We start from the raw sequence: 23,978 nt of genomic DNA, 5'->3' as shown, positions 1-23,978 counted from the left end.
TATGGTGCACACTGATGTAAAGATGGTTTGTAATAATACATTTTATTTCATAGGCGCCTTTCTGTCACCCAAGGACACTGTACAATAAACCAGAGTAGACCGAAAGAACCATAAAAGTATCAAATTACAAGAATACAACAATAATAACAGGTTAGAATAGGACAATGCAAGTGAATCAGATGGAAACAGTGTTTTTAAACAGGTGTAGTAGTGACATTACGGTAAAGAAGTACAGGTGTGTGTTCATCAACACACCACCTGTCAAGCTTGAAGCGTACTATTACTGTATTTTATATGACTGTGTGTATTTATTTAAGATTTAAATGTAGTTTAAGTGTATTTCATGTGAATATTTTGGTGCAGTTATAAAGGTATCTCTTGCAAAATCTCTGTTTATTATTGAGGTTGTAGGACTATATGGACTATACTGAGGGGTGTTTCTAATATTTTGTCCACCCCGTTCACATACATATGGTGCACACACATGTGCAAAAGCACAAAGTTGGGTTGTAGTAGTTATATTACGGTAAAGAAGTACAGGTGTGTTCATCAACACACCTCCTGTTAAGCTTGAAGCGTACTATTACTGTATTTTATATGACTGTGTATTTATTTAAGATTTAAATGTAGTTTTAATGCACCAAGTGTAATTCAGGTGAATATTTGGGGCAGTCAAATCTCTGTTAGTCTCTGTTGTTGTTTATTATTGCGGTTGTAGTTTGCAGACGTGTTAAACTGGACTATACTGAGAGGTGTTTCTAATATTTTGGCCACCCCGTTCACATACGTATGGTGACGTAAAGATGGGTTGTAATAATACGTTTTATTTCATAGGCGCCTTTCTGTCACCCAAGGACACTACGTTTTATTTCATAGGCGCCTTTCTGTCACCCAAGGACACCGTACAATAGACAGAAAATAACAAAAACAAACAAGAAGAACCATAAAAGTATCAAATTATAAGAATACAACATTAAAAACAGGTTAGAATAGGACAATGCAAGTGAATCAGAAGGAAAAGGAGATTTTAAACAGGTGTAGTAGTTATATTTCATTAAAGAAGTACAGGTGTGTGTTCATCAACACACCATCTGTCAAGCTCAAAGCGCACTGCCCAAAATATTGTAATATAACTATATGACTGTGTGTATTTATTTAAGATTTAAATATAGTTTTAATACACGGACTGGGTGATGAACCCTCATTTATAAAGGTACCGCTTGCAAAATCTCTGTTAATCTCTGTTGTTGTTGTATTTTGGCCACCCCGTTCATCTGGTGCACACTGACGTAAAGATGGGTTATAGTCGTTATATTACGGTAAAGAAGTGCTGTTAAAGCTCAAAGCGTACTGCCCAAAATACTGTAATATTACTATACTTTATGTGGCTCTGTGTGTGTGTTATTTCATGTGAAGATATCCGGGCTTAATCTCTGCCAGCTGTCATATTTATATTCTCTATATGCATTTATTCAACTGTTGTGAAGTTTGCAGGTTTATAAAGCTGTTATGTTTTACTGGTGAGGTTGTAGTTTGCAGTGGTGTTACACTGGATTGCATTATTTCCCTCGAATGAAGAGAAATGAGTTTATTCACCAGGCTTTAGTCATATACATACAACAAGAGTTTTTTTGTGTTGCCTGGAGTAAAATAGAATATTCTCAGGCAATATATCGTGTTCTTTTCTGAATATATTAATAATTATTATTACTTCTTTGTTCGCGCATTGTTTACTCTTTAGCTGAGACGTTTAGTGCTGAGGTTGTAGCTGGCAGTGGTGTTATTATATCCAGAGGTGTTTCTGATTTTCCACCCTCTCGTGTCTGTAAATGTGTCGACCAAATATTAGAAACATTTACAAACACTACTGCAAACTAAATAAACACCTCTCTGATCAACAAAAACTGAAAGATTATGAGCTTCATAAAAGTTGAATTTATGTAAAGTGTGCCTAATAAAGGGGCCAGTTCATGGGTTCATTGGTTAAAAATCACTCATTGTGCTTTGCTGCCCTTTCCACAGATTATTGTGTTTAGACAGTAACAGTGTCACGCAATGCACCATGGAAGTGGATCGCAGAATATGCAACGACAGCTCCAGAGAACCAAGTCTGTCAGCGGGTCTGAAGCTGAGGAGCAGCAGCCCGCCATGGCAGTCACACAGCAGCAAGCTACAGTCAATCACCCTCAGTCTCCTGTGACTACGTTTTCCTCCGCTGCCAGCCCTTCAGCGCCCCAGTCGCCCAATTATCAGATAATCATGAGTCGCAGCCCGGTCACCGGTCAGAACATGAACATCACGCTGCAGAACGTGGGTCAGATGGTGACTGGTAACCAGCAGATCACCCTCACCCCGCTCCCCATCCAGAACCCGGCATCTCCCGGCTTCCAGCATACTACATCTCAGTGGAGGTTTGAGCCTGCTCCATCCTCCTACATCCAGGTCACCTCACCTGTGCCCCAGCCCATGCAGCCTCAGAGTCCCACCCAGCACAGCCCGGTCCCCCTGCAGGGTGTGACGAGGCCAGGAGCACCCACGACAGCGCTGGGTGTGTGTGGACAGAGTCCGACTCGATTTGTCGAAGCCGGTATGTTAGTGCGGCAAATCAGTTTAGGTAGCCCGTCGGGAAGTGGCCACTTTGTTTACCAGGAGGGGACGGGGCTGGCCCAGATCGCCCCAGCCACAACCGGCCAGGTCCAGTTGACCTCTCCAGGAGCGCCAGGCTCTGTGAGGGAACGTCGGCTCTCTCAGCCTCACTCACAGACCGGAGGCACCATCCACCACCTCGGACCTCAAAGTCCCGTGGCCACCGGCACTGCCCTCCCCACCCTGGGCAGCCCGGGTCACATCACCACTTCCAACCTACCTCCACAGATCAGCAGTATCATCCAAGGACAGCTGGCACGCCCGATGATATTTGAGAAAACGGCACAAGGTGTTGTCACCACAGCGTCGTTCACTATCCCCACCTCCATTCCACCCTCCAGCCCATCCCTCACCAGTCCAACACAGGGGATCCCCAACAACCCTCTCGCTCCTTCCAGCATGGCCATGGGCACCATAAAGAAGCAGGTTCCCAAGAAGTTGGAGGAAATCGCTCCTTCCACGCCAGAGATTGCCCAGCTGAGAAAACAGTGCTTGGAGCACCACACCAAGAAGATGGAGAGCCTGAAAGAAGTGTTCAAAGAGTACCTGATCGAGCTCTTCTTCCTGCAGCACCTCCAGGGGAACATGATGGACTACTTAGCTTTCAAGAAGAAGCCTTGCGTTCCCTTGTACACTTACTTGAGACAGAATGACTTGGACCTGGAAGAGGAAGAGGAGGAAGAAGAACAGTCCGAGGTCATCAACGACGAGGTATTACAGCGGCTGCCTCTTTAGCGTGACTTTCACAGCTGCTGAGTGTCGCTCCTGTTTGAAATCTGCGTCTTTGTTACAGGTGAAGGTTGTTACTGGAAAGGATGGCCAGGCGGTGACGCCGGTTGCCATAGCAACGCAGCTTCCTCCCAATGTTTCTGCAGCTTTCTCTGTCCAGCAGCAGTTTCAGGTGATTAGAGGCAACAATCATTTTCTAAATATATACATCTGTAAAAGAGGAAACCCCCCCTCACTGACTCCTCGATGTTTATTTTCAGGGACACCAAGGGGTTGTTGCTGGCACAATGACAAACCCCGGAGACATGGATGCCTTTAAGAGGCAACAGGCTATGGTGCAAGCAGGTAGGGCAAGGATCGTAGACTCCTGTCTCTCTTTTGTTGCTTTGTTTCCTCCCCGTTTGCTTTGTTTTCTGTTTGTTTTCTTTTCTCCCTCTAATTGCTTCTGCTTTTAGATATTTGGCATCCTCTACTAGCGCTCTGTGTTGAAGTCTTAAACCCGAAGGAAGGAGAGGTGACCTGTAAGGTCTGCAGAAGGTCATTGCTCTGTGCCGAGTGCTTTTGTTTTGCGTTATGAGGGTATTGTGTGTTTTAAATCCCAGATCAGGCTAAGAGGTCCCGGATTGACGTTGGTCGCCATGGGCTGATTTTCCAGCATCCTGGTGTAGCTCCTTTAGGATCACCTGGCGTTCCACTCCAGCAGCTTATGCCGACAGCGCAAGGTAGGAGTGCTACTACCAGGCCGCTCTGTGTTCTGTTCGATGCTGCTGGACGTATCCCCTTCCTCCAAACTAAAGGAGAATTTAAACAAAACATTCAGCTTCTACAAACAAACTTCAAGCAGCAGCAGCATCAACAAACAGATCTTCATCCATCTGCTGGATTTCTCAGCAGTCCACAGGAAGTTCAGGCTTAGCTGTACCAGCCACCTGCTCTCTCTCGCTCTGTCAGGATAAATGGGGAAGAAGACAATCCAAGTCTGAAGAAGAGTAGCCACTCATTGGGAAGATGCCATGTCTTATGATTTTCCTTTTTTGTTGTCACTACTGATCACCCGTCGTTATCCATCTCTTCTTTTTCTGAAGTTTGTTCCTGTTAGTCATCTTTATTTGGACAGACCTTCCCGTGCTGATGGATTCTCATCTTTATTGGAGGTGGATCACAGAAAGTGGGAACCCCGTGGGAATGAATTCTTTCCGACGGGTTTCGCTCGTTTTCCCATTTTATGAATCCACGTGTCATGCTTCCTTTTGGTTTACCATTGTCATTCCTTCACGAGTCTTTCCCTTCTCTCCGATTGTCCATCATCAGAAAAAGGGATTCATCGTATCTTCAACTCATACCTCGTCACACCTTCGAGAGTGTCTTTGTTTATCTCATGCTCACATTTCGTTGATTTCCTTCCATGTTATCTCATGGCATTTTGTTCTGACTTGGCTTCTTTCCCCTTCAGTCTAAGTAGGAGGGGAATCATGTTGGAGGAGTTGCGTTCACAGGACACAGGTTTTTGCGATTGTGATGGTGGTGGTGTGGGTGTGTCAGGGCCAGGTGTTGATGGCGTCTAGGCAAAGGTGGTGTTGCCGTGCAGGGAGGTAAGGCAGGTGCTGCTTTAGTTGTGCACAGCTCCGCTCAGGCCTGCTGTCTGCAAGAACCCCATGTGTGTCCTTTTTTGCTCACCTCTGTGCTTCTGCCGCTACGTGAGGCATCCAGATGCCTCGGTTACCGCTAGAATGACATCGCTTCATGCATGCCAGACATATGGTGTTTTTGTGAGTGTGTCCGCTCTGTATTTTTATTTTATTCCCCCTCTCCTCTCCCTGTCTCTTCCTCTCTTTTTCTTTCATTTTCCTTTCTAACATTTCTCTATTTCCTCTCTTAAAAGTTCTCTTAATGCACGTATATATTATTTGATGTTTTTTAACCACATTCTCTCAACATTTTGAAATGCAATGTTTTGGTTTTGCATTGATCAAAGTAGTGTTTTATTTGAGAGATATGTAGATTCTCACATTGATTTCATTTCTTCTGTAACCATTTTGCTGTATGACTTTCATTAGTTTCTTCCGCTCCGATCATCAGGAAGTAGTACTCATACAGTACATCTAGATCCTCAAGGCGAGGTTCTGAGGAGCTCAGACAGCCACTTAAAATTTAACGGTACTGTTTCATCGTCTGTCAGCTTCAGACGATGTAACTTGTTGAAAGGGGTCTCTCAAATATTTATTAAGAGGAAGCAAACAAACAAATAAAACCATTTTTATTATTAGCAAGAGCACAAAACAGATGTCACCACTGACGACTTGGTTTTTACCGTCTTTCTCTGTGTTGCTTTCTATACCACCCCCTGTGTTTGTCCTATAATTTGGTCACTATGTGTACAGGCGGGATGCCGCCTACTCCTCAAGCGGTCCAGATTGCAGGACAGAAGCAGAACCAGCAGCAGTACGACCCATCCAAAGGACCTCCGGTGCAGAACGCGGCCAGCCTGCACACCCCTCCTCCACAGCTACCCAGCCGGCTGCCCCAAGGCGCCCTCCCGATGGCCGGCCTGCCCATGACGCTCTCTCAGCAGACTCAGTTGGTGGAGAACACGGCTCAGCCCGGCGGTCAGCTCCAGGCACAGGTGAAGGTGCAGGCAGGTGGGTCTGTCCTGGCCACGGTAAACCCCCACACACAGCTCCAGGCCCAGCTGCAGCAGCAGATGCAGCCCGGTCTTCATCTCCAGTTGCAGCCTCAGCAGCAGCAGCAGTCGCAGGTCATGCTGCAGCCAGGACAAGCGGTCAGTCCACCTGAAACCATAAAAACAGATTTCCTGTTTGTCTGTGAGCAGATTTTAAGAATATTTCCTCCTTCCTTCACAGACGGTGGCACTCGCTCGCCCCGGCACAGAGTCAAACCAGCCAGTTCAGAGAATCATGACCAACTCGATATCCATGACATCCATGTCTCCTGCTCCCAACACTGCTCCCAACTCTCTTCCAACCCCACATACTGCAAGTCCACTCCGCCCTATCGGCGCCAACATCAACCCGAGCAGCCAGTCCAAACTGACTGGAACCAATGGCATATCCGCAGTCAAAGTCAGTGGCTTCGGTCAAAGTGGAACCATGCAGTCGTCACAGGAGGGTTCTCAGGATAAACAAGTTGAGCAGGCCAAACTGGTGAGTCCCCTGAGTACACATGTTCATTGAGTACAGCCTCTTATTAACCAGGATTAATATTCCTGCTTTCTATTCTGCTGTCACAGGAGAGTCAAGTGCACCAACGCATCTCTGAGCTGAGGAAGGAGGGCCAGTGGTCAGCCAGCAGACTCCCCAAGCTCGTGGAAGCCTCGCGTCCAAAGTCGCACTGGGACTACCTCCTGGAGGAGATGCAGTGGATGGCGGCTGACTTTGCCCAGGAAAGGAGGTGGAAGGAGGCCGCTGCCAAGAAGGTACGACAGAGAAAGACATGAAGTCACGACAAAACAGGAAGTGATGTCTCGTTGAACTGACTCGTGTGTGTGTTTGCAGCTTGTTCGCACGTGTGCCCGTTACCATCAAGAGAAGAAGAAGAGCGAGGAGAGGTCGAAGAAAGAACGAGAGATTCATCTTCGTCACATCGCCAGCACGATCGCCCGAGAGGTGGAGTTCTTCTGGTCCAACATCGAACAGGTGTGTCCATTCATTCCTGTGTTTATTTGTCTTAATTAATTTTTACTTTATAAATGTCTGACCAAGGTTCTTTTTTGTATCTGTCAGGTCGTGGAAATTAAACTCCAGTTTGAAATTTATGAGAAGAGGCTGAAAGCACTGAGCTTACAAAAAGCCTCAGCCAAAGGTACGAGCAGCTACCAAGAATAATATTTGCTCTGCGTCATGAGCTTTTACTCTCCCATCCTTTGGTTCTGGTCCAGAGCTAAACTGTGCCGCTCCACCTCACCTGTAAATCTTTCTTTTATTAAGCAGATTTGTGATATTGAACTAAACTTACTTTGTGTTACAGCAGCCAGTCAGTCCACAGGAGTGAAAGCAGAGAAAGAGGTCGGTACACCGACACACTGACACAACGCAGACGCACATTTTGCATCTTCTTTTTATTTGTTGCTGAATTTTTTTTTTCTTTTTATAGGAGGTGCTGACTTCTGCTAAAAAAAGAAAATCCAGCTCGTCCCTGGTCGACGAAGACGGTGCGTGTCAAACTGTCGAGCTTCACGTAGCCATGAAAAACAAAAACATGGATGACGTGTTCATTATTCAACCGTCCTTTTTGTTTTCAGCCGCAGATGAGGAGAGCACCATCGAGGAGCAGGAGGTGCTGGAGGGCGAGGCAGACCACAAAGCAGAGCTGGTCGACCTCGCTAAAGATGGTACGTGTTTACATATTTAGAAGCACAAAAAACTGAAAACAGGATGTGAAGTCGCGTGGAGAACGGACCAAAACAGCCTCACGGCCGTGATGTGGTTTTGGTTTTGTGTGACGTAACAGTGAAGTGAAAGCTGCTAATATATCGTGTTAATTAATGCAACATAACAGGTTTTAAACTCACCTGCTGTACGCTACTGTTGCTCATAAATGTGTCTTATTAATTAAGGAGTGTGATGCACAATTGTAATTTATTCTGGGAACAATATTCTTCATCATTTTCCGTCTTTGTGTCTGTGTTTGTCTTCTAGCTGAGATGCCTCTGGACGCTTTGATGAAGCAGTATGCTGGCGCGTATGCTGACGGCTTCGAGTGGCCTCAGCCCGGTCCACACAGTGACGAGGACGACATGGACGAGACTGAAGACATGGAGTGCCCTGCAGGCAGTCCACCTGAGGCGGTGTTGATCGACTCGCTGCTAAACGTGGACCAGTACCGCGGTGCTGACAAAGCCGCTTCCTCTGACTCTGATGGGAAGCCCGCCAGAGACATAGCCGAGGTGGCCGCTGCCACAGAGCTCATCCTGCCCAAGGGCAGCTTCAGGACCACGTCCTCAGTAAGACACACACACACAGAAACACATAAAGGAAATGTGTGACATCTTTTATCGTCTTTTAACTGATGTTTTGTTTCTTCAGACTCGCAGCCCGGCTCCTTTCTTACTGCACGGCTCACTGCGAGAGTATCAGCAGATCGGCGTGGACTGGCTGGTGAACCTTTACAAGAAACACCTCAACGGCATCCTAGCGGACGAGACCGGCCTCGGAAAGACCGTTCAGACGGTGGCTTACATGGCCCACTTAGCTGGCCAAGAGGGTACGCCTCCTCCGTTCAGATATACACGATGTTTTAAAGTGAATAATTCTGTTATTCATGTTTTTTTAAATCTGTTTTCGTCCACAGGAATCTGGGGTCCTCACCTTATTGTAGTAAGGACGTGCAAGTTGCTAAACTGGGAGGTGGAGTTCAAGCGCTGGTGTCCTGGACTGAAGATCCTCCTGTACCTTGGCAACAGAAGGGAGCGCAGATCGAAGAGAATGGTAGCTTAACACACATCACACACACAACATTACTCCATAAACGTCTGTACTTTTATATAAACATTTCATCTGCTCTGCAGTGGTGGGGGGAAGCCAACAGCTTCCACGTCTGTGTGACCTCCTACAAGCTGCTGATGAAAGACCAGAGTCATTTTCTGAGGAGACGGTGGAGGCACCTGGTCCTGGACGAGGTGCAGCTCATAAAAAACATGACGGAGAAACACTGGGAGACCATCTTTGCTCTCAGAAGGTGAGCTGGCTGATAAATGTTGTTTCTCCGTGTAGTCATGCTTGTAACGAGGCTCAGTCGACTTAAGTGAGATGTGTCTGTTTGTCTTCCAGTGAGCAGAGGGTTCTCCTCATCAACACTCCTCTGCAGAATACTCTAAAGGAGCTGTGGACCATGATCCACTTCCTTCTGCCAGGAATCACCAGATCCTACTCCGACTTCCCCGTTAAGGCGGGCACAGACCAGAACCAGGACTACTGCCACAAGCTGGTCATCCGCCTGCACAGGGTGGGTACAGTGTCTGCAGATCTGTCAAACGACCAGAGGCATGATCGATTCTTAAACGCACACTAACATATGAAACCGTCTTAACTTGTAGATGATCCAGCCTTTCATCCTGAGGCGCTCGAAAAGAGACGTGGAGAAGCAGCTGCCCAAGAAGTACGAGCACATCCTGAAGTGTCGTCTCTCCAGCAGACAGAAGAGCCTCTACGAGGACATCCTCACTCAGCCGGGGTGAGACGTTCACACCACACGGATATTTAAACACCGATCTCAAAGCAACGATGATTTTCATAACCACGTCTTCTGTCTGCGTCTCCCCTCAGAGCTCAGGAGGCGCTGAAGACGGGGCATTTCGTGAGCGTGCTTCAGGTCTTGATGCAGTTGCAGCGAGTGTGTAACCATCCTGAGCTGGTGGCGCCCAGAGAGAACAGCAGCTCGTACTTCTGCTCCTCTCTGCAGTACAACGCCCCATCGCTGGTGCTGGGAGCTCTTCACAACGACTCAAGCAAGGTATGCAACCAACTAAACGACCCTGAAAGGATTAACACAGACTTTAATGATCCCACAGCGAGGAAATTATGAAAACGAGATCTGGAATGAAGGACCTGTGGTAGCTTCTTCTTGTATGATGGGAGTATCAGTCTGTTGCTCACATAAATGCACAGATACATTTAAAAACCACAGAAACAATCATTAAATCGAGCACGTTTATCCACCCATATCCCATCCGTGTAGCTGTCAGCGCAGGCTGCTCGTTTACAGGCAAGAGATTTGAATCTATTTAAATTAAACCTGTGCAAAGAAGTTAAATATTTGCAAAGAAGATATTAAACCTGTGGGTTTTTCCCGACGCGCCTGATCCTGTTTGACTCAGCGCTAAGACTTTATATCCGTCTGTTTGTTTCCACGTCTGCTTCTTGTTTGAGTCTCTGTCTCTAAATTTTTAAACCTCGTCAATATGTTGAATCAATCTTCACTGATCTGCTTCTGCTGTTGTCTTTTATCTCGTCATCCCTCGCAGATTGCCAACCTGTCCATATTCGATCTGATCAACAACGAGAACAGGCTGACTCGGTATCAGACTGAAGAGGCGGTGCCCAAACTGAAGGTCACTCAGCAGCTCATAGAGGAGATCTACACGGGTCCAGATCCACCGCCACGACCCAAAGCATGCCCGATAAAACCCATGAGGTCAGAAATCAAGTCCCCAGATAGAAAACCTTTAAATCCAGTGTTGATCATCTGCGCTAACACCAACACCAACATTTGTGATCAGATTGTTTCAGCCGGTGCAGTACGGGACGAAGCCAGAAGGTCGCCTGGCTGCCATCACAACCACGGCAGCCCAGCGTCCTCCGACGAGCTCTCCCGTTACCACCACCGCTGTCTCCACCACCAGCCAGACAGCCCAGACCAGGGGCAAGTCGCCTGTCACCACTGCAGCTACAACCACAGCCACCTCTCACGGTACGACTGTTTCAGGGCTCAAACTCAGGAACACACACATTCTTTATGGAGAGGTTTGGGACAGAGGTTTCATTTATGCACAGCAGTGGTCGGCTGGCCAGCTGATAGGATGAAGCTAAATGTAACCCCTAAATTCCACCGGGCTCCGGACAGAGCTGTACGTGGCCGTTCGAGTCGATGTTTCAAACCCCACCAGAAGCGCCGCGGTCCGTTTCAGAAGCAGGTCTCCGATAATAAGCGCCTGTTAATGCACAGAGCCACTCGAGCTGACCAGAAGTCAGACACAGAAACAGAAAGAGTCGATTTTTCAAAATAAAACACCCTATACAAACTCATGTAACCACTTATCCTCATGAGCTGGGACACCCTGGACGAGTCGCCAGCTCATCACAGGGCATCGTAAAACAAAGAGAGCAAAGAAAAACAGTTTTACTACGTAGCATATTTACATATTTAAAAGCACGTAAACCAGGAAAATTACCAAATTTGAGCGTTAACACTTCTGAAGCGCTCGCGGTGAGGTTTGAAGTCGAACCAGGACCGAGACGTGCGCGGTGGGATTTTGGGGTGAGGCAGCTGCTCATTGATAATAATAATAATAATGCAAAGGAAGTCGGAATAAAAAGAAATCCTGCTCGCCGTGCTGGTCGGCCACTGCTGAGTGAAACATGTGGAGGAAGCTGTTTTTGAACGTACTGATGATGTGACTGAAATGCTGAGTCACCCCTAACATGCAGTCCCATGTATACCCCATTGTACTTCACAGCGGTCGGAACAGCCACTCAGAGAGCCCAGACTACCCCTCCCGTCAGCAGCAGCAGCAACACTGCCGCCTCCACCACTGTAGCCTCCTCTGGGAACGGCGGCATCGGGCAGCATGTGTTGGGGGCCGCCTCCGTGGCCTTGGGCACAGTTGTGGGATCTATAGCTCCCATCGGCCAGCCCGGATTAGCGCAGGTCCCGAGGCCGGCTCTGGCCCCCAGCCATGCCATCCAGCCCAGCTTACTTTCCCAGAGGCTGGTTCTTACATCCCAGGCCCAGGCACGGTTGCCTAGTAAGTGGCCTCCCCTCCCCCTTCCCCTTCCCCTTCCCCTCCCTCTCCACCTCTGGCACCACAGAATGGACTGCTCTGCGCTGAGGGCTTCGCTCGGGGCACTGCTGATATGTGTTTACTGTCATATACATAGACTCAAACGTGCCGGCAGCACTGCTGCTGCAGCAATTTTGGTAATAGAAGAAACGCAGCGTGTTTCACACTGTAGCCATATCAGCAGCATCTCCACAGCCTCAGCATTCTCCAATCTCTTTCTCGAAACCTGCATGAACACTATGAACGAGCCACAGAACACGTCGGCACACTATTTAACTCGATTATTATGTCCTCCCTCTTCTTTTTAATCATTTTTTTTCCCGGTTTACTAATATTCTTTTGTCTCTTGCATCAGCCCAGCTGCAGGAAGAACTCCCAAAGCTTTGGTTGTTTCTTTTTTATTTTATTTTTATTTTTTTGGCTAATGTTATGATTTCACTCTGATGTCGAGCATCACTGCAAAGCATGACGATAAACACAGATTACCAAACCCCCTTTTTTCTGCCTCATATGTGAACAGAGAAACTGTCTGAATATTTAAAACGTTTCTTTGTGACGACGTAGCACATTTACCTAGACTGAAACTAAATGTATCTCAGGAAAGACAGAACGGATCGTACATGACACTTCAGCAACATTATAGTTGAGTTTGAATTTGAATTTTAGTCTTTCTATTCATTTATTTCATTTAATCACTAGAAGGAGCTCGTGTGCCACTCCCTCTGCTTTACACAATATAAATACAAAGCCTCATTCAGACGGGACAGGACACGACGCTGCAGTGAAAACAGGTTTTTTCTTTCCTTCGAGTGACGATCGCGGCGTTTTGTCCAATAAATAACGCAGCAACCTGCAGCGCAGAAGTTGAGCGACGTCACGCTGCAGCAGCCAATCAGACGCTCAGACCGGATAAACCTCCACGGTCCAAATAAAGCGAAATCAAAAGTAATTTTTTTAGATTTTGATCTGCCGCAGCACCTGATCCCGTCTGACTGCAAACATAAAATTATCATTTGACACCTAAACTAAACTTCCCGGCGACATGCGTGTAGCCTCGAACAGGCAAAGTGCTTTCCAGTGTTTCAGGCTCTCTGTCTCACCTGAGGATTCCCCCTGTGGCCGTTTTCTTTCCCCCTTCAGGGTTTGTTAACGTAGGAGCTGCTCTGGTTCTGTTGTGGAGGTGCGGCTGCACTCGTTCCTCTGATTAATCCACCCTGGTTCTGCATGTTTTGTCTCCTTTTCACCCTTTTTTTTTTAAAACTAACTGACGCAGAACGTCTCTTTTTGTTTTTGTAACTGTGAAAGATGTCCGACATCTCGGCCGCCTCTTTGTTGAAGCGTCTCTTCTTCCTTTCTTCTTCTTTGTTGAAGGTGGAGACGTGGTGAAGATCGCCCAGCTGGCCAACATAGCAGGCGGTCAGAATCGCATCTCCCAGCCGGAGACTCCCGTCACGCTGCAGTTTCAGGGTAACAAGTTCACTTTGTCCCCGAGCCAGCTCCGCCAGCTCACCACCGGACAGCCCTTGCAGCTCCAAGGTACTCTCGGTAATGTACATCTCATCGTCACACTTTTTCTCCTCATTCATTTCCATGAAATTCACCTGCTGCTTTTTGATCAGCTGTGGAGGCTTATTCTGGTTTTCTGCACGTCCTCAAATCGTGGTCGAGTGCTTGAGATGTGTACCACGTAATTGCAGCTTCCGTGGACGTTTTTAAAGTACCTGTTTCTGTCAGATATTTTCATTCCAGTCTTAAATGTGTGTGAAGTCACCCTCTAATATCTGTTTCTTCCTCTGCGTCGTGGATCTTAGGTAACATCCTGCAGATCGTGTCAGCTCCGGGGCAGCAGATCATCAGGCCGCAGGGCTCCATGGTGATGCAAACAATGCCGCAAGCTGTTCCCGCCTCCAACGCCTCAGCTACACCTGGCACACCTCATCCTGCGCTGGCAACAGCCCAACAAGGTGACTCATCCACCGTGAAGATGCTGTGTTATTACCTTCTGTAATCTCGTTTGTTCTTCTCTTGACGTTGTGTGTTTCTTTTTAAGCTCTCGGTGCGACTACAAACGCCACGTCAGCTCCATCCAAGCTCACGACTGCAGCGCAGGCTGCTTCTCAGGTCAGTGCGTCTGAAGCTGGAGTGTTTTGCAGTCTGAATTCTTGAACGGAGAAGATAATCGTGGTTGTGTGTCTCACCAGGAGTCCTCAGAGGAAAAGACTCCTCAGCTGAAGGAGCGCCTGAGCCGCCTGTTTCAAGCCAACGAGCGGCGCTGCAGCCGCAGAGTGCTGTACGGGTCGGACCTGCTGCAGGCGTGCACTCTGAGCACAGAGCCCAGTCACTCCGCCCTGACGGCCGGAGGGTGGAGGTGGGTGGGCAGAGAGAGCTGCCTCAGGGCGAAGAGAACCTGCGTGGCTACGACGTCTACGCTGCAGTCCACTCTGCTGTCTGTGGAGGACCGCCTGGAGGCCGCCAACAGCCTCATCAAGAGGTACTGCAGCCTCCGTCAGCCTTACGTCATCGTGAAACATCTGAATCCACGCCTCACTAATCATCACTCCTCCTCATCCTTTAGGCTGGTGTGTGTGGTGCCTCCAGCTGTAGCTCCACCTCCTCACCTGTCTGCAGCACGTTCCCCGGTTCCTTACAGACTCGAGCAGAAGTCCCTCCGCCGTCGGCTGCAGGAGGCCTCCGCCCCTCACAGTGCCGACATCCACCACCTGACGTTCAGACGTCTGTTCCGTTTTCCTGACCTGCAGCTGATGCAGATGGACTCAGGTTGGTCCAGATCGTTTTTAAAACACTTATGAACAACTGCAGCGTTAGTTTTAAGTTTCAGACCTTCAGTGTCTCGTGTGGCGTGGATCAGTTCTGGCAGACCAGGCTCATATTTGTGCCTTTTGTTACCTTTTTAAAGTTTTAAGATAATAACTTGATGTTTGCTTTCTCTCTCTCTGAAGGTAAACTCGAGGCTCTCGCCATCCTGCTGCAGAAGCTTCGCTCGGACAGCCGCCGTGTGCTCATCTTCACTCAGATGGTGAAGATGTTGGACATCCTCGAGGCCTTCCTCGATCACAGGCAGCTCACTTACGTCCGCGTCGACGAAAGCTTCAGTCCTGACGAGCGACAGGTAGAACGAACACCTGTGATTCGTACATACAGTGTTCATACTCGTCTCATCCTCAGACGGGATAATCTCTGCACAGTAAGCACAGAAATAAGTTTGTTTGTTTGTTGCTGCGTCTCTGCAGGAGAACATGAAGAAGTTCAACAGGAACAGGAAGGTGTTCTGCAGCATCCTCACCAACCGCTGCTGCTCTGCAGTCGGGACGGTGTTTGACGCCGACACCATCATCTTCTACGACACGGACCTCAACCCCAGCATGGACGCCCGCACCCAGGAGTGGTGTGACAAGATAGGACGCTCCAAGGACATCCACATATACAGGTGACACCATCAGTACTGATATTTCTGTGTCCGTGTATCCTCCCGAACGTCGATCGAAGGACTTCGCTGCTGCTGTTGCTGACGTTTTGTGTTTGTTTCTCAGGTTGGAGAGCGGGAACTCCATCGAGGAGAAGCTGCTGAAGAACGGCACCAAAGATCTGATCAGAGAGGTGGCTGCACAGGGGACCGACTACACCTTGGCTTTCCTCACACAGGTAAGATGAACTCTCCACACCTTCATCCAAACCTTTTGTGCATGAGTCAACCGTGAACTAACCGACCTGACATCGCGTTGTTCTAGCGGACGATCCAGGATCTGTTTGAGGTGGAGGCGGGCTCGGGGGAGAAGGTGGAGGAGTTTGTCGTTCTTCACCAGGAGCCTTCGGCCTCTGAAGCCATCTCCCCCCGAGTGGCTAGACCGTACATCCAGGCTCTGCACAGCATAAACCTGGACGCTCAGGAGCAAGAGCAGCAGCAGCAGGAAGCAGCTGAGGAGGAGGACAAGGAGTTAGCAGGCAAGGAGTCAACGGAGGACGCTCAGGAGTCAGAGAGCCAAGTTAAAGAGGAGCCGGCTCAGAAGGAGGAGCTGAACGCCGTCATGGAGCAGGTAGATTAAATATTTAAGTAAGACAAAGAAATGAGACTGAAATCAAACAGCTGACTTTATATTTGCGTTTATTCGTCTCTCAGCTGACGCCTATCGAGAGGTACGCGCTGCATTACCTGGAGTACCTCCACATCAGTGACGATGAAACAGCTCTCAAGGTGACGTCACCCGTAAAATAAGCAACAATTTTTCTATTTATTTCAAAGATGTGAGAGATTTCTGACCATTGTTTCTCCTCAGGAGCGTTTGGAGTGCTCGAAGAGAGGCTGGGAGCAGCAGCAGCTGCAGAAGCTGAAGGAGGAGGAGGAAGACCGGCAGCTGACGGAGGGAGAGGAAGATCTCTTCACCTACACCAGAGAGGATGCCTACAACATGGTGAGTAGCTGCTGTGACCTCTAATCAAACATGAAGTGGCGTGCGTGGCTCGCTAACCTTCTCTCTGCTGCGTTTCCACAGGAGTACGTGTTCGACGCCGAGGACGGACACACGGAGATCATGCCGGTAAGACTCCGGATCAAATTGTGCATCGTGTCTTTAAAGGTTTCATTCAGACCTTTGTGATCAAATTCCTGATTTTCCAACGCAGCTTTGGACTCCGCCCACACCGCCGCAGGACGACAACGACATCTACATCGACTCGGTGATGATGCTCATGTACGACACCACGCCCATGCCGGAGGCCAAGCTGCCTCCCGTCTACATCCGCAAGGAACACAAGAGACTCAAGATGGACCCCTCAGGTGAGACCTCGAGGACTTCGTCGGCGGCTTCAGCCGTCTGTCTCGTGTCCCGTCCTCAACTCGTTCATGTTTTTTCGTCCAGCAGCAGCCAGAAAGAAGAAGAAGGGCCACGGAGAGACGGTCATTCCTCCGCGCTCCCTCTTCGAAAAGGCCAGCATGCTCAAAGTTCGCCGCGAGGGCAAAGACCAGAAGAAGAACTTCTCTCTCAAGCACCAGGCGCCGTTCGCCAAACCGCTACCGTCGCTGGTTAAACCGGCCATGGAGGCCGGCCAGGACAACCCCGAGTGGCTCATCAGCGAGGACTGGGCTCTGCTTCAGGTACCGGATCAAATCACCTGAATAAATCCAGAATTTTCTGTCTCCTCGTGAAACAAGTCCTCAGACGTCTCCGTGTTTGTCTTCCAGGCTGTGAAGCAGCTGCTGGAGCTGCCTCTGAACCTGACCATCGTGTCTCCGGCTCACACTCCAAACTGGGATCTGGTGAGCGACGTGGTGAACTCCTGCAGCCGCATCTACCGCTCGCCCAAACAGTGTCGCAACCGCTACGAGAACGTCATCATCCCCAGAGAAGAGGGCAAGGTAACGGACACGGAGACTCTCTGCTGAGCTGTGGAACTGTCCTCTTCTTGTTCTTGTTCGTCTGAACTTTGTCTTTAACGTGTTTCAGTTGGTGTACGAGGCAAACCCCAAGAAGAAAACCAAGAGCATCTACAAGGTGACCCATCCTGGATTTTTCAGTTTGATAAATGCGTCTTGAGTCTTGAATTCCAGGCCTTTACTTTTTTTTCTCTGTCCTCGCTCAGTCCAAGAACAGCCGTCCTCTGAGGACGTGTCAGATCTACACGCAGGACGACAACGCCACGCACATCCAGCTCTACAACAGCCGCTTCGAGCTCATGAAGATCATCGCCAGCAAGCGGAGCCCGCCGATCAAACCGCTGTACGTACCGACGACCGCCTGTCAACGCCGAGCGTCTCCGGACGGGATGTTAACTGTCTCTGTTTCGTTGACTTTCAGGCTCGGCATGAATCCGTTCCAGAAGAATCCCAAACACGCCTCGGTCTTGGCAGAAAGGTGAGTTTAAAGTTTAACGCTGCCGTCGTTGAAACATCCAGAAATGAATAAAAGACGTCTGACTGTTTTTTTTCTGTCTTCAGTGGGATCAGCTACGACAAGCCGCTGCCGCCCATCCAGGTGGCGTCGCAGCGCGCTGAGAGGATCGCGAAAGAGAAGAAGGTGACGGTTTGTTCTTTTATTTGTTCGTTTGGATCCACGTTAGCCTCTCACGAGTGACGACAACAAACGATAGCGGCTGAATTCCACCGGGCACGTGTGCGCCGCTGCTGCCAGAGCTGATCGCGGCAGCTGTAGTCGATGTTTCAAACTCCACCAGCGTCTGAACGCTGTGTCAGTCTGCACAGAGCAGCTCGAGCTGACAGGAAGTCAGACACGGAGACGGCAAAGAGAATCGATTTTCAAAATAAAACCCCCGCCGTGCAAACATCTGATCGTTACACCTAAAAAATACACTGCATGCCGACAGCGTACTCCACTGTCCGCCAACTCACACGTAATCCGTTTGTGATGCACATTGGTGAGGTGTCATCAATGATTACGCCTGAAAACCTCTCACCTGTTGACTTCAGGTCGGCCCCACCCATTATGACGAGTTCTTGTAATGAAACTCGATCCGTATTTTATTTTGTAGCCGATTTCCTCCCCTGCACAATCTGCTCTGTGCTGAATTTATGCGCCGTGCTCCGGCGTCCGTGAACAATAGAAGCTCTGCGTATGTGTTGCGGAGGGCTGCCGGACGCCGCAGTCGTTCCGGAGCCGTGACGCAGCGTGGACGGAGACGGTGTGAGCTGACACACTGACTAACATTGAAACGGATCAACGTAACAGAAACAGAAATGGCGTCCTGGCTGTGATGTGACGGAGGCGAGCCTGGTGGGGTTCAGTCGCGAGACAAGAAACTGAAATATAACCCAAAAATAATAAGAAGTGAAATGAGACTTTAAACTGTAACCTGTGTGTGTGTGTGTGTGTGTGTGTGTGTGTGTGTGTGCAGGCCCTTGCGGAGCAGCAGAAGGCTCAGCAGTTGGCCCAGCAGCAGCAGGCCGGAGCCCCTCAGGCCCAGGCGGCACCGGGACAGTCCCAGACTCCCACCGCTGCCGGCCAGGCTCAGACTCAAGTCCCTCAGGCCGCCGCTGTGGCCACAGCGACCGCCGTGCCGAACGCAGCCGTCCTGGTGAGCGTCGAAACATCCCCGACACACACACACACACACACACACACACACACTTCTACGTTTGAACACCAACGCTCTGACTCACAACGCTTCATGTGTTTCAGGCCGGAGCCATAAAGAACGCCACGGTGGGCACAACCATCCAGGCCGGTGAGTGGACACACACACACACACACACACACACACACACATTACAGAGCTGTTGGTTCACGTCTCGTTGTTTCTTGCAGCCACAGTCGGGGGGAACGTCATCGTGAACACGGTAGCCGGAGTTCCTCCGAGTCCCTTCCAGGCCAACAAGCGCCTGGCGTCTCCCGTCATCGCTGTGAGTCTCAGATGAAGCACACACACACACACACAGACACACACACACACACAGACACACACACACACACACACACACACAGATCCTTACACGTGTTGTTGTCGTTGTTGTTGTTGTTGTGCAGTCTGCCGGTGCAGCCGGAGCCCAGGTCGTCCACACACAACAGAGGACCGTCACAGCCGCCGCCCCCGCCGAAGTGGTCGCCATAGCTACGGGTCAGGGCGTGCGAGCCGTCACCCCGGTGACCGCGTCCGCCGTAGTTTCCACCACCCTGAGCCCGGTGCAGTCCCAAACTCGCCCGCTGGTCACTCAGGTCACACCAGGTACCGAAGCTGAGTCGAGACGTCGTCCGTCTCACATGGTCACACACCTGTGTAACACACCTGTCTAACACACCTGTCTAACACACCTGTCCTCCGTCCAGCCGCAGGTATGACGCTGACGCAGGGGAAGGCTCTCAGTCCGGCCCACCTGCAGATGCTTCGACAGCAGCAGTTGCAGCAGCAGCAGGCTGCCTCCACTCAGATCAAAGCTGTGGGGAAATCACAGGTACGCCTCCGACACCTGTGCACGAAAACCTGCCCGTCCCCGCCGGACATCAGCTGATCGATGTCGTGTGTGTGTGTGTGTTTACAGGAGCTGATGAAGATGCACAAACAGAAGCTGCAGCTGCAGCATCAGCAGCAACAGCAGCAGGTTGCTGCAGCGGTGGCAGCAGCAGCTCAGGGTCAGCAGGCTGCAGGAGCCGGGCAGGCGGCTCAGGTCCAGCCTGCGCAGGCCGCCCAGACTAACCCTCAGCTAGCGGCCGTGGCTGCACCCAGACCGGGAGCCGTGCTGACCGGCACCACCGTGACCAACCTGCAGGTGGCCAGACTGGTGAGATACAGACGTTAGACGAGACTCCGACAAGCTCCTGACAGGAATCTGTCGACGTATGAACATCAGAGGAAGGTGCAGCGACGTTCTCCAGCGCTAACACTGTTTGTGTTTCCTTTCACAGACTCGAGTTCCCACTCAGGGTTCGATCCAGGCCCAGGCAGGACAGACGGCCCAGGTGACCCTCACCAAGCCTCCTGTGGTCTCTGTGCCGGCTGTGGTCTCATCGGCTGGCGTCACCACGCTGCCAGTCACCGTGGCAGGGATCAGCGTGGCTATTGGTCAGGCCAAAACAGGTGAGTTAAACACCTGACACTCATGTTTCTGTCACTGTGAAGAAATCACAAACCTCTGACGCGTTCTTCTCTCGTCTCCCGTCAGGCGGGCCGGTCCTGACGCCGTCCTTCCCTCAGATGCAGGTCCAGCAGCTGCTTCAGATGAAGAAGCAGCAGGCGGCGGTTCAGGCCGCGCAGCAGAAAGCCGGACAGCCTCAGCAAGGACAGACCACCGTACAGCAGAAGGTAAACAGTCGCCTTCTGTTTGTCGTGCTGAACACGCCATGACAAACCCTTCAACTTGAACAGCAGCGAACAGAGAACACGAGCCGACCTGCAAACATCAAGCCGGGCGACTTACGACTCGATCAGCCCAGAGAATGTTCGAATGTCAATAAATCAGCTGATGCCGTCCGTCCAAGACGAGTTTTAATACGTCAGAGTACAAAATAAAACCACAATATCACAACAAGGTAGCACTGACTTGGTGTTCGACCGCGTTGAGGTTGTTTCTTCTCATTGGCGAACTCTTTGATCGCTTCACAGACGGACTACAAATCCGGTTTCTCTGGTTTATACAGTGTTCAGTTCAGGCACATAGTACCCTGAGATATCTTTAATTACGGCACCGACATCCTCCCAGAAGGAGCGCAGCTTGAGGCACATCCAGAACATTTGTGCATGGTTATAGCTTCGTTGCTCCGGGTCAGATTATTCCAGTCGTGAGTTTGTAGAAGAGCCGATTCTCTGTGCCCTTACGATCTCTGAGGTTTGGGTATAACGCAGATCACGTGTTCATCCGTAACACGCGATGAATTCGACTCACTGCGTTAGTTGGGTCGAGATCTGACTCCGTCACCGTCTGAACTGTGTCGGTGTTCTTCCTTCTTAGATCGGCACCCAGCAGGTGACGGTGCAGGCGGCTCAGCCGGCCCAGCAGCAGCAGCAGAAGGTGACCTACGCTGCCACCACCCAACTCCAGCCAGGAATCAAGACCCAGTTCTTCACCACCGGAGCCCAACAGATCCAGGTACGTCATCGTGGCGGTGGCAACAGCAGAGTGAACGTTTGGTTTGTGTTGATGTGACGTTTTCTTGTTTGCTCCTCTGCTCAGGTGGCTAAACTCCCGCACATCGTGTCTTCACAGCAGGTGTGTGATCGTTTTAATCCATCGTTTTAACCACACGCTGCAGGACGGATAAATATTCATCACGCTCTCTCTCTCTTCAGATTCAGGTCCCGACCGGGACGCTGACCCAGGCGGCCACGTCCGCTCCGGCTCAGGTGCAGATGATTTCCGCCGGGACGGCGACGGCGCAGGTGGTCCAGCAGAAGATCATCCAGCAGCAGGTAGTGACGGCCGCCACCTCGCCCCAGATCCAGACGCCTCCTCCACACAGCCCCGCCCAGCAGCCCGCCGCCACCTCCGCCGCAGAGTCCCCGGCACAGCAGCCGGCTCAGCCACAACAAACCACCAAGGGTCAAGCTCGGCAGGGCGCGAGCAGAGCCAAGACTCCCGCCAAACCCAGCGGAGGGAGCAGCTAGAGACACTAACCTGCAAGTTAGAGAAAGCAGCAGCGAACTCCACCTTTTACCTCTTGATCACAGCGCCGCTGCTCATCCAACCGTGGCCGGATCTTTAATCCAGCTCCACCCAGTCGGCGTCGAAGTCGTCGCTGCTTCAATTTGTTGTTTTGAAAAGTTGAATGTTTCTTAAAATTACCACAAATTAAAGAGAAAAGAAAAAAAACTGCCCCGGAGACGACAGACGCGATGATTTCTAACATGACTCAGCAGATATCTGAGGCGTTTGGGTGACTCTGCATCTGTCCAATAGAATAAGTGTATTCATAAATAGTCCCTTTTATGTCTGATGTTGTCTATAGATACTGAATGGAGAATAATGCACGTTCCTTTAGTCATTTGTTTTTGTTTTTTATTGCAGCGAACACACTGTAAACATGTACTTTAGTATTTTGTGTTTTCTCATAAATTGTCTTTTTTTATTGATGTCAAAGAAAGAAAGGAAAAAAAAAACCTGTAAATATCAATGAAAAACATTTGTACTTGTAAAGTAGTCGTGTTTTCATTGGGTTTTTTCAGCCTAATTGTAATAAAGTGTTTTGTTTTTATACACAAGTTCATCTTTTTTCCGTTCGTTTGTTTCTTTTTCATTAAATCCCCCGTTAAACGTACTCGGAGATCTTTGTCGATTCTTACAGCACATTTACCGTCAGCAACACAAGACGGAGCAGCCAGCTGATACCTGTCACTTCACGTATCCGTAACGTCCTCTTCTCCTCTGCCATTATCTCCAGAGAAGCTGCTGAGCCTCTGCTATCGGATAGTGTAACATTAGAAATGGAGTTCATTAACAAACAGACTCCTATGAGTGGATAAGTTATTTATAGCTTACCAAATGTGTTCATTATGAATTGTCCAGCTCCGGTTCTGGCACGACACTCCGTCAGCCTGGGCCTACAAACCTCCACCCGATGCTCCAAAGCTCCTTTGCTAGTGATGTAAACACCGACAAACTCCAGATTTACTCTTGTCCAGTGGCTTCCTCCGTCAGCGTCCTCTTCGCTCTCTTCTCTGCCATCTGGCACCGAACACTGAAAGCTCCTGAGCTACCTGTGTAAACACAAACATTACTCTGAGCTCCCGGTCCAGACGGTAACGTCACAGCTAACATGAGCTAACAGCAGCTACAGTTGGCAGCAGTTTACTGTGAGGCAGCTTCACTCCCTTTTTCTACCTTCTTCTCTGTCAACGTCTCTTTAGTTCACTTAGCCTCTGCCATTAGCGATGTCTATCAAGGCTGCTGAGCCTGGTTAGACTGCTAATGCTCGCCCAGCTCCTGTTCTGGCACGACACCGGCTCTTGTAAAGCTCTTCTTCTCCAAAACGGCTGTGGTACAAACACTAACAGTCCCCCGGTGCTCTGAGCTAACAGCAGCTAACAAACTGTGCTAACATGAGCTAACAGCAGCTAACAAACTGAGCTAACGTTAGCTAACAGCAGCTAACAAACATGAGCTAACATGAGCTAACAGCAGCTAACAAACTGAGCTAACGTAAGCTAACAGCAGCTAACAAACTGAGCTAACATGAGCTAACAGCAGCTAACAAACTGAGTTAATGTTAGCTAACAAACTGAGCTAATGTTAGCTAACAGCAGCTAACAAACTGAGCTAACGTAAGCTAACAGCAGCTAACAAACTGAGCTAACATGAGCTAACAGCAGCTACAGTTGGCAGCAGTTTACTGTGAGGCAACTTCACGCCCTTTTTCTACCTTCTTCTCTGTCAACGTCCTCTTGGTTCTCTTAGCCTCTGCCATTAGCGATGTCTATCGAGGCTGCTGAGCCTGGTTACATTGCTAACGCTCGCCCAGCTCCTGTTCTGGCACGACACCAGCTCCACTCCCTGTTACAATCTCTGAAAACCTCCTCTTCTTCTTCTTCTTCTTCTTCCTAGTGGCCCAAAACGCCTGTGGTACAAACACTAACAGTCCCCTGGTGCTCTGAGCTCGCAGTCCTCTAACAAACTGAGCTAACAGCAGCT

The 23,978-nt window shown here is 49.6% G+C and overlaps 1 protein-coding gene across 10 annotated transcripts in view; it reads left to right on the top strand.

The window, feature by feature from the left end:
- The window catches only part of ep400 (E1A binding protein p400), a 24,655-nt gene extending 2,064 nt beyond the window's left edge, over nt 1–22,591 (top strand). The window contains exons 2-53 of one of the 10 annotated variants that reach the window (XM_027275538.1): nt 2,023–3,357; nt 3,440–3,547; nt 3,636–3,720; nt 3,978–4,097; nt 5,757–6,154; nt 6,237–6,536; nt 6,623–6,808; nt 6,888–7,028; nt 7,116–7,194; nt 7,363–7,397; nt 7,486–7,543; nt 7,634–7,723; nt 8,031–8,335; nt 8,418–8,595; nt 8,683–8,819; nt 8,900–9,069; nt 9,162–9,336; nt 9,428–9,564; nt 9,657–9,843; nt 10,355–10,524; nt 10,610–10,800; nt 11,567–11,854; nt 13,259–13,435; nt 13,702–13,854; nt 13,941–14,011; nt 14,092–14,381; nt 14,466–14,668; nt 14,851–15,020; nt 15,142–15,338; nt 15,442–15,553; nt 15,640–15,945; nt 16,029–16,103; nt 16,186–16,320; nt 16,402–16,446; nt 16,532–16,685; nt 16,768–17,003; nt 17,091–17,264; nt 17,353–17,400; nt 17,489–17,625; nt 17,704–17,760; nt 17,844–17,928; nt 18,758–18,937; nt 19,042–19,087; nt 19,168–19,262; nt 19,387–19,585; nt 19,687–19,811; nt 19,899–20,138; nt 20,263–20,434; nt 20,520–20,659; nt 21,306–21,443; nt 21,528–21,563; nt 21,644–22,591. In XM_027275538.1, the coding sequence (XP_027131339.1) occupies nt 2,056–3,357; nt 3,440–3,547; nt 3,636–3,720; nt 3,978–4,097; nt 5,757–6,154; nt 6,237–6,536; nt 6,623–6,808; nt 6,888–7,028; nt 7,116–7,194; nt 7,363–7,397; nt 7,486–7,543; nt 7,634–7,723; nt 8,031–8,335; nt 8,418–8,595; nt 8,683–8,819; nt 8,900–9,069; nt 9,162–9,336; nt 9,428–9,564; nt 9,657–9,843; nt 10,355–10,524; nt 10,610–10,800; nt 11,567–11,854; nt 13,259–13,435; nt 13,702–13,854; nt 13,941–14,011; nt 14,092–14,381; nt 14,466–14,668; nt 14,851–15,020; nt 15,142–15,338; nt 15,442–15,553; nt 15,640–15,945; nt 16,029–16,103; nt 16,186–16,320; nt 16,402–16,446; nt 16,532–16,685; nt 16,768–17,003; nt 17,091–17,264; nt 17,353–17,400; nt 17,489–17,625; nt 17,704–17,760; nt 17,844–17,928; nt 18,758–18,937; nt 19,042–19,087; nt 19,168–19,262; nt 19,387–19,585; nt 19,687–19,811; nt 19,899–20,138; nt 20,263–20,434; nt 20,520–20,659; nt 21,306–21,443; nt 21,528–21,563; nt 21,644–21,958 (9,351 nt within the window). In that variant the 5' untranslated portion in view covers nt 2,023–2,055 and the 3' untranslated portion in view covers nt 21,959–22,591. Of the gene's footprint in view, nt 1–2,022; nt 3,358–3,439; nt 3,548–3,635; nt 3,721–3,977; nt 4,098–5,756; nt 6,155–6,236; nt 6,537–6,622; nt 6,809–6,887; nt 7,029–7,115; nt 7,195–7,359; nt 7,398–7,485; nt 7,544–7,633; nt 7,724–8,030; nt 8,336–8,417; nt 8,596–8,682; nt 8,820–8,899; nt 9,070–9,161; nt 9,337–9,427; nt 9,565–9,656; nt 9,844–10,354; nt 10,525–10,609; nt 10,801–11,566; nt 11,855–13,258; nt 13,436–13,701; nt 13,855–13,940; nt 14,012–14,091; nt 14,382–14,465; nt 14,669–14,850; nt 15,021–15,141; nt 15,339–15,441; nt 15,554–15,639; nt 15,946–16,028; nt 16,104–16,185; nt 16,321–16,401; nt 16,447–16,531; nt 16,686–16,767; nt 17,004–17,090; nt 17,265–17,352; nt 17,401–17,488; nt 17,626–17,703; nt 17,761–17,843; nt 17,929–18,757; nt 18,938–19,041; nt 19,088–19,167; nt 19,263–19,386; nt 19,586–19,686; nt 19,812–19,898; nt 20,139–20,262; nt 20,435–20,519; nt 20,660–21,305; nt 21,444–21,527; nt 21,564–21,643 lie in introns of all 10 variants that reach the window. The other 9 variants (XM_027275576.1, XM_027275554.1, XM_027275536.1 and 6 more) reach the window with 9 other exon arrangements.
- Nucleotides 22,592–23,978: the final 1,387 nt, after the last annotated feature.

The sequence above is a fragment of the Larimichthys crocea genome, chromosome III, assembly GCF_000972845.2.
Source record: "Larimichthys crocea isolate SSNF chromosome III, L_crocea_2.0, whole genome shotgun sequence".
Lineage (NCBI taxonomy): Eukaryota > Metazoa > Chordata > Actinopteri > Sciaenidae > Larimichthys > Larimichthys crocea.
This window is presented reverse-complemented; position numbering and strand designations above follow the sequence as displayed.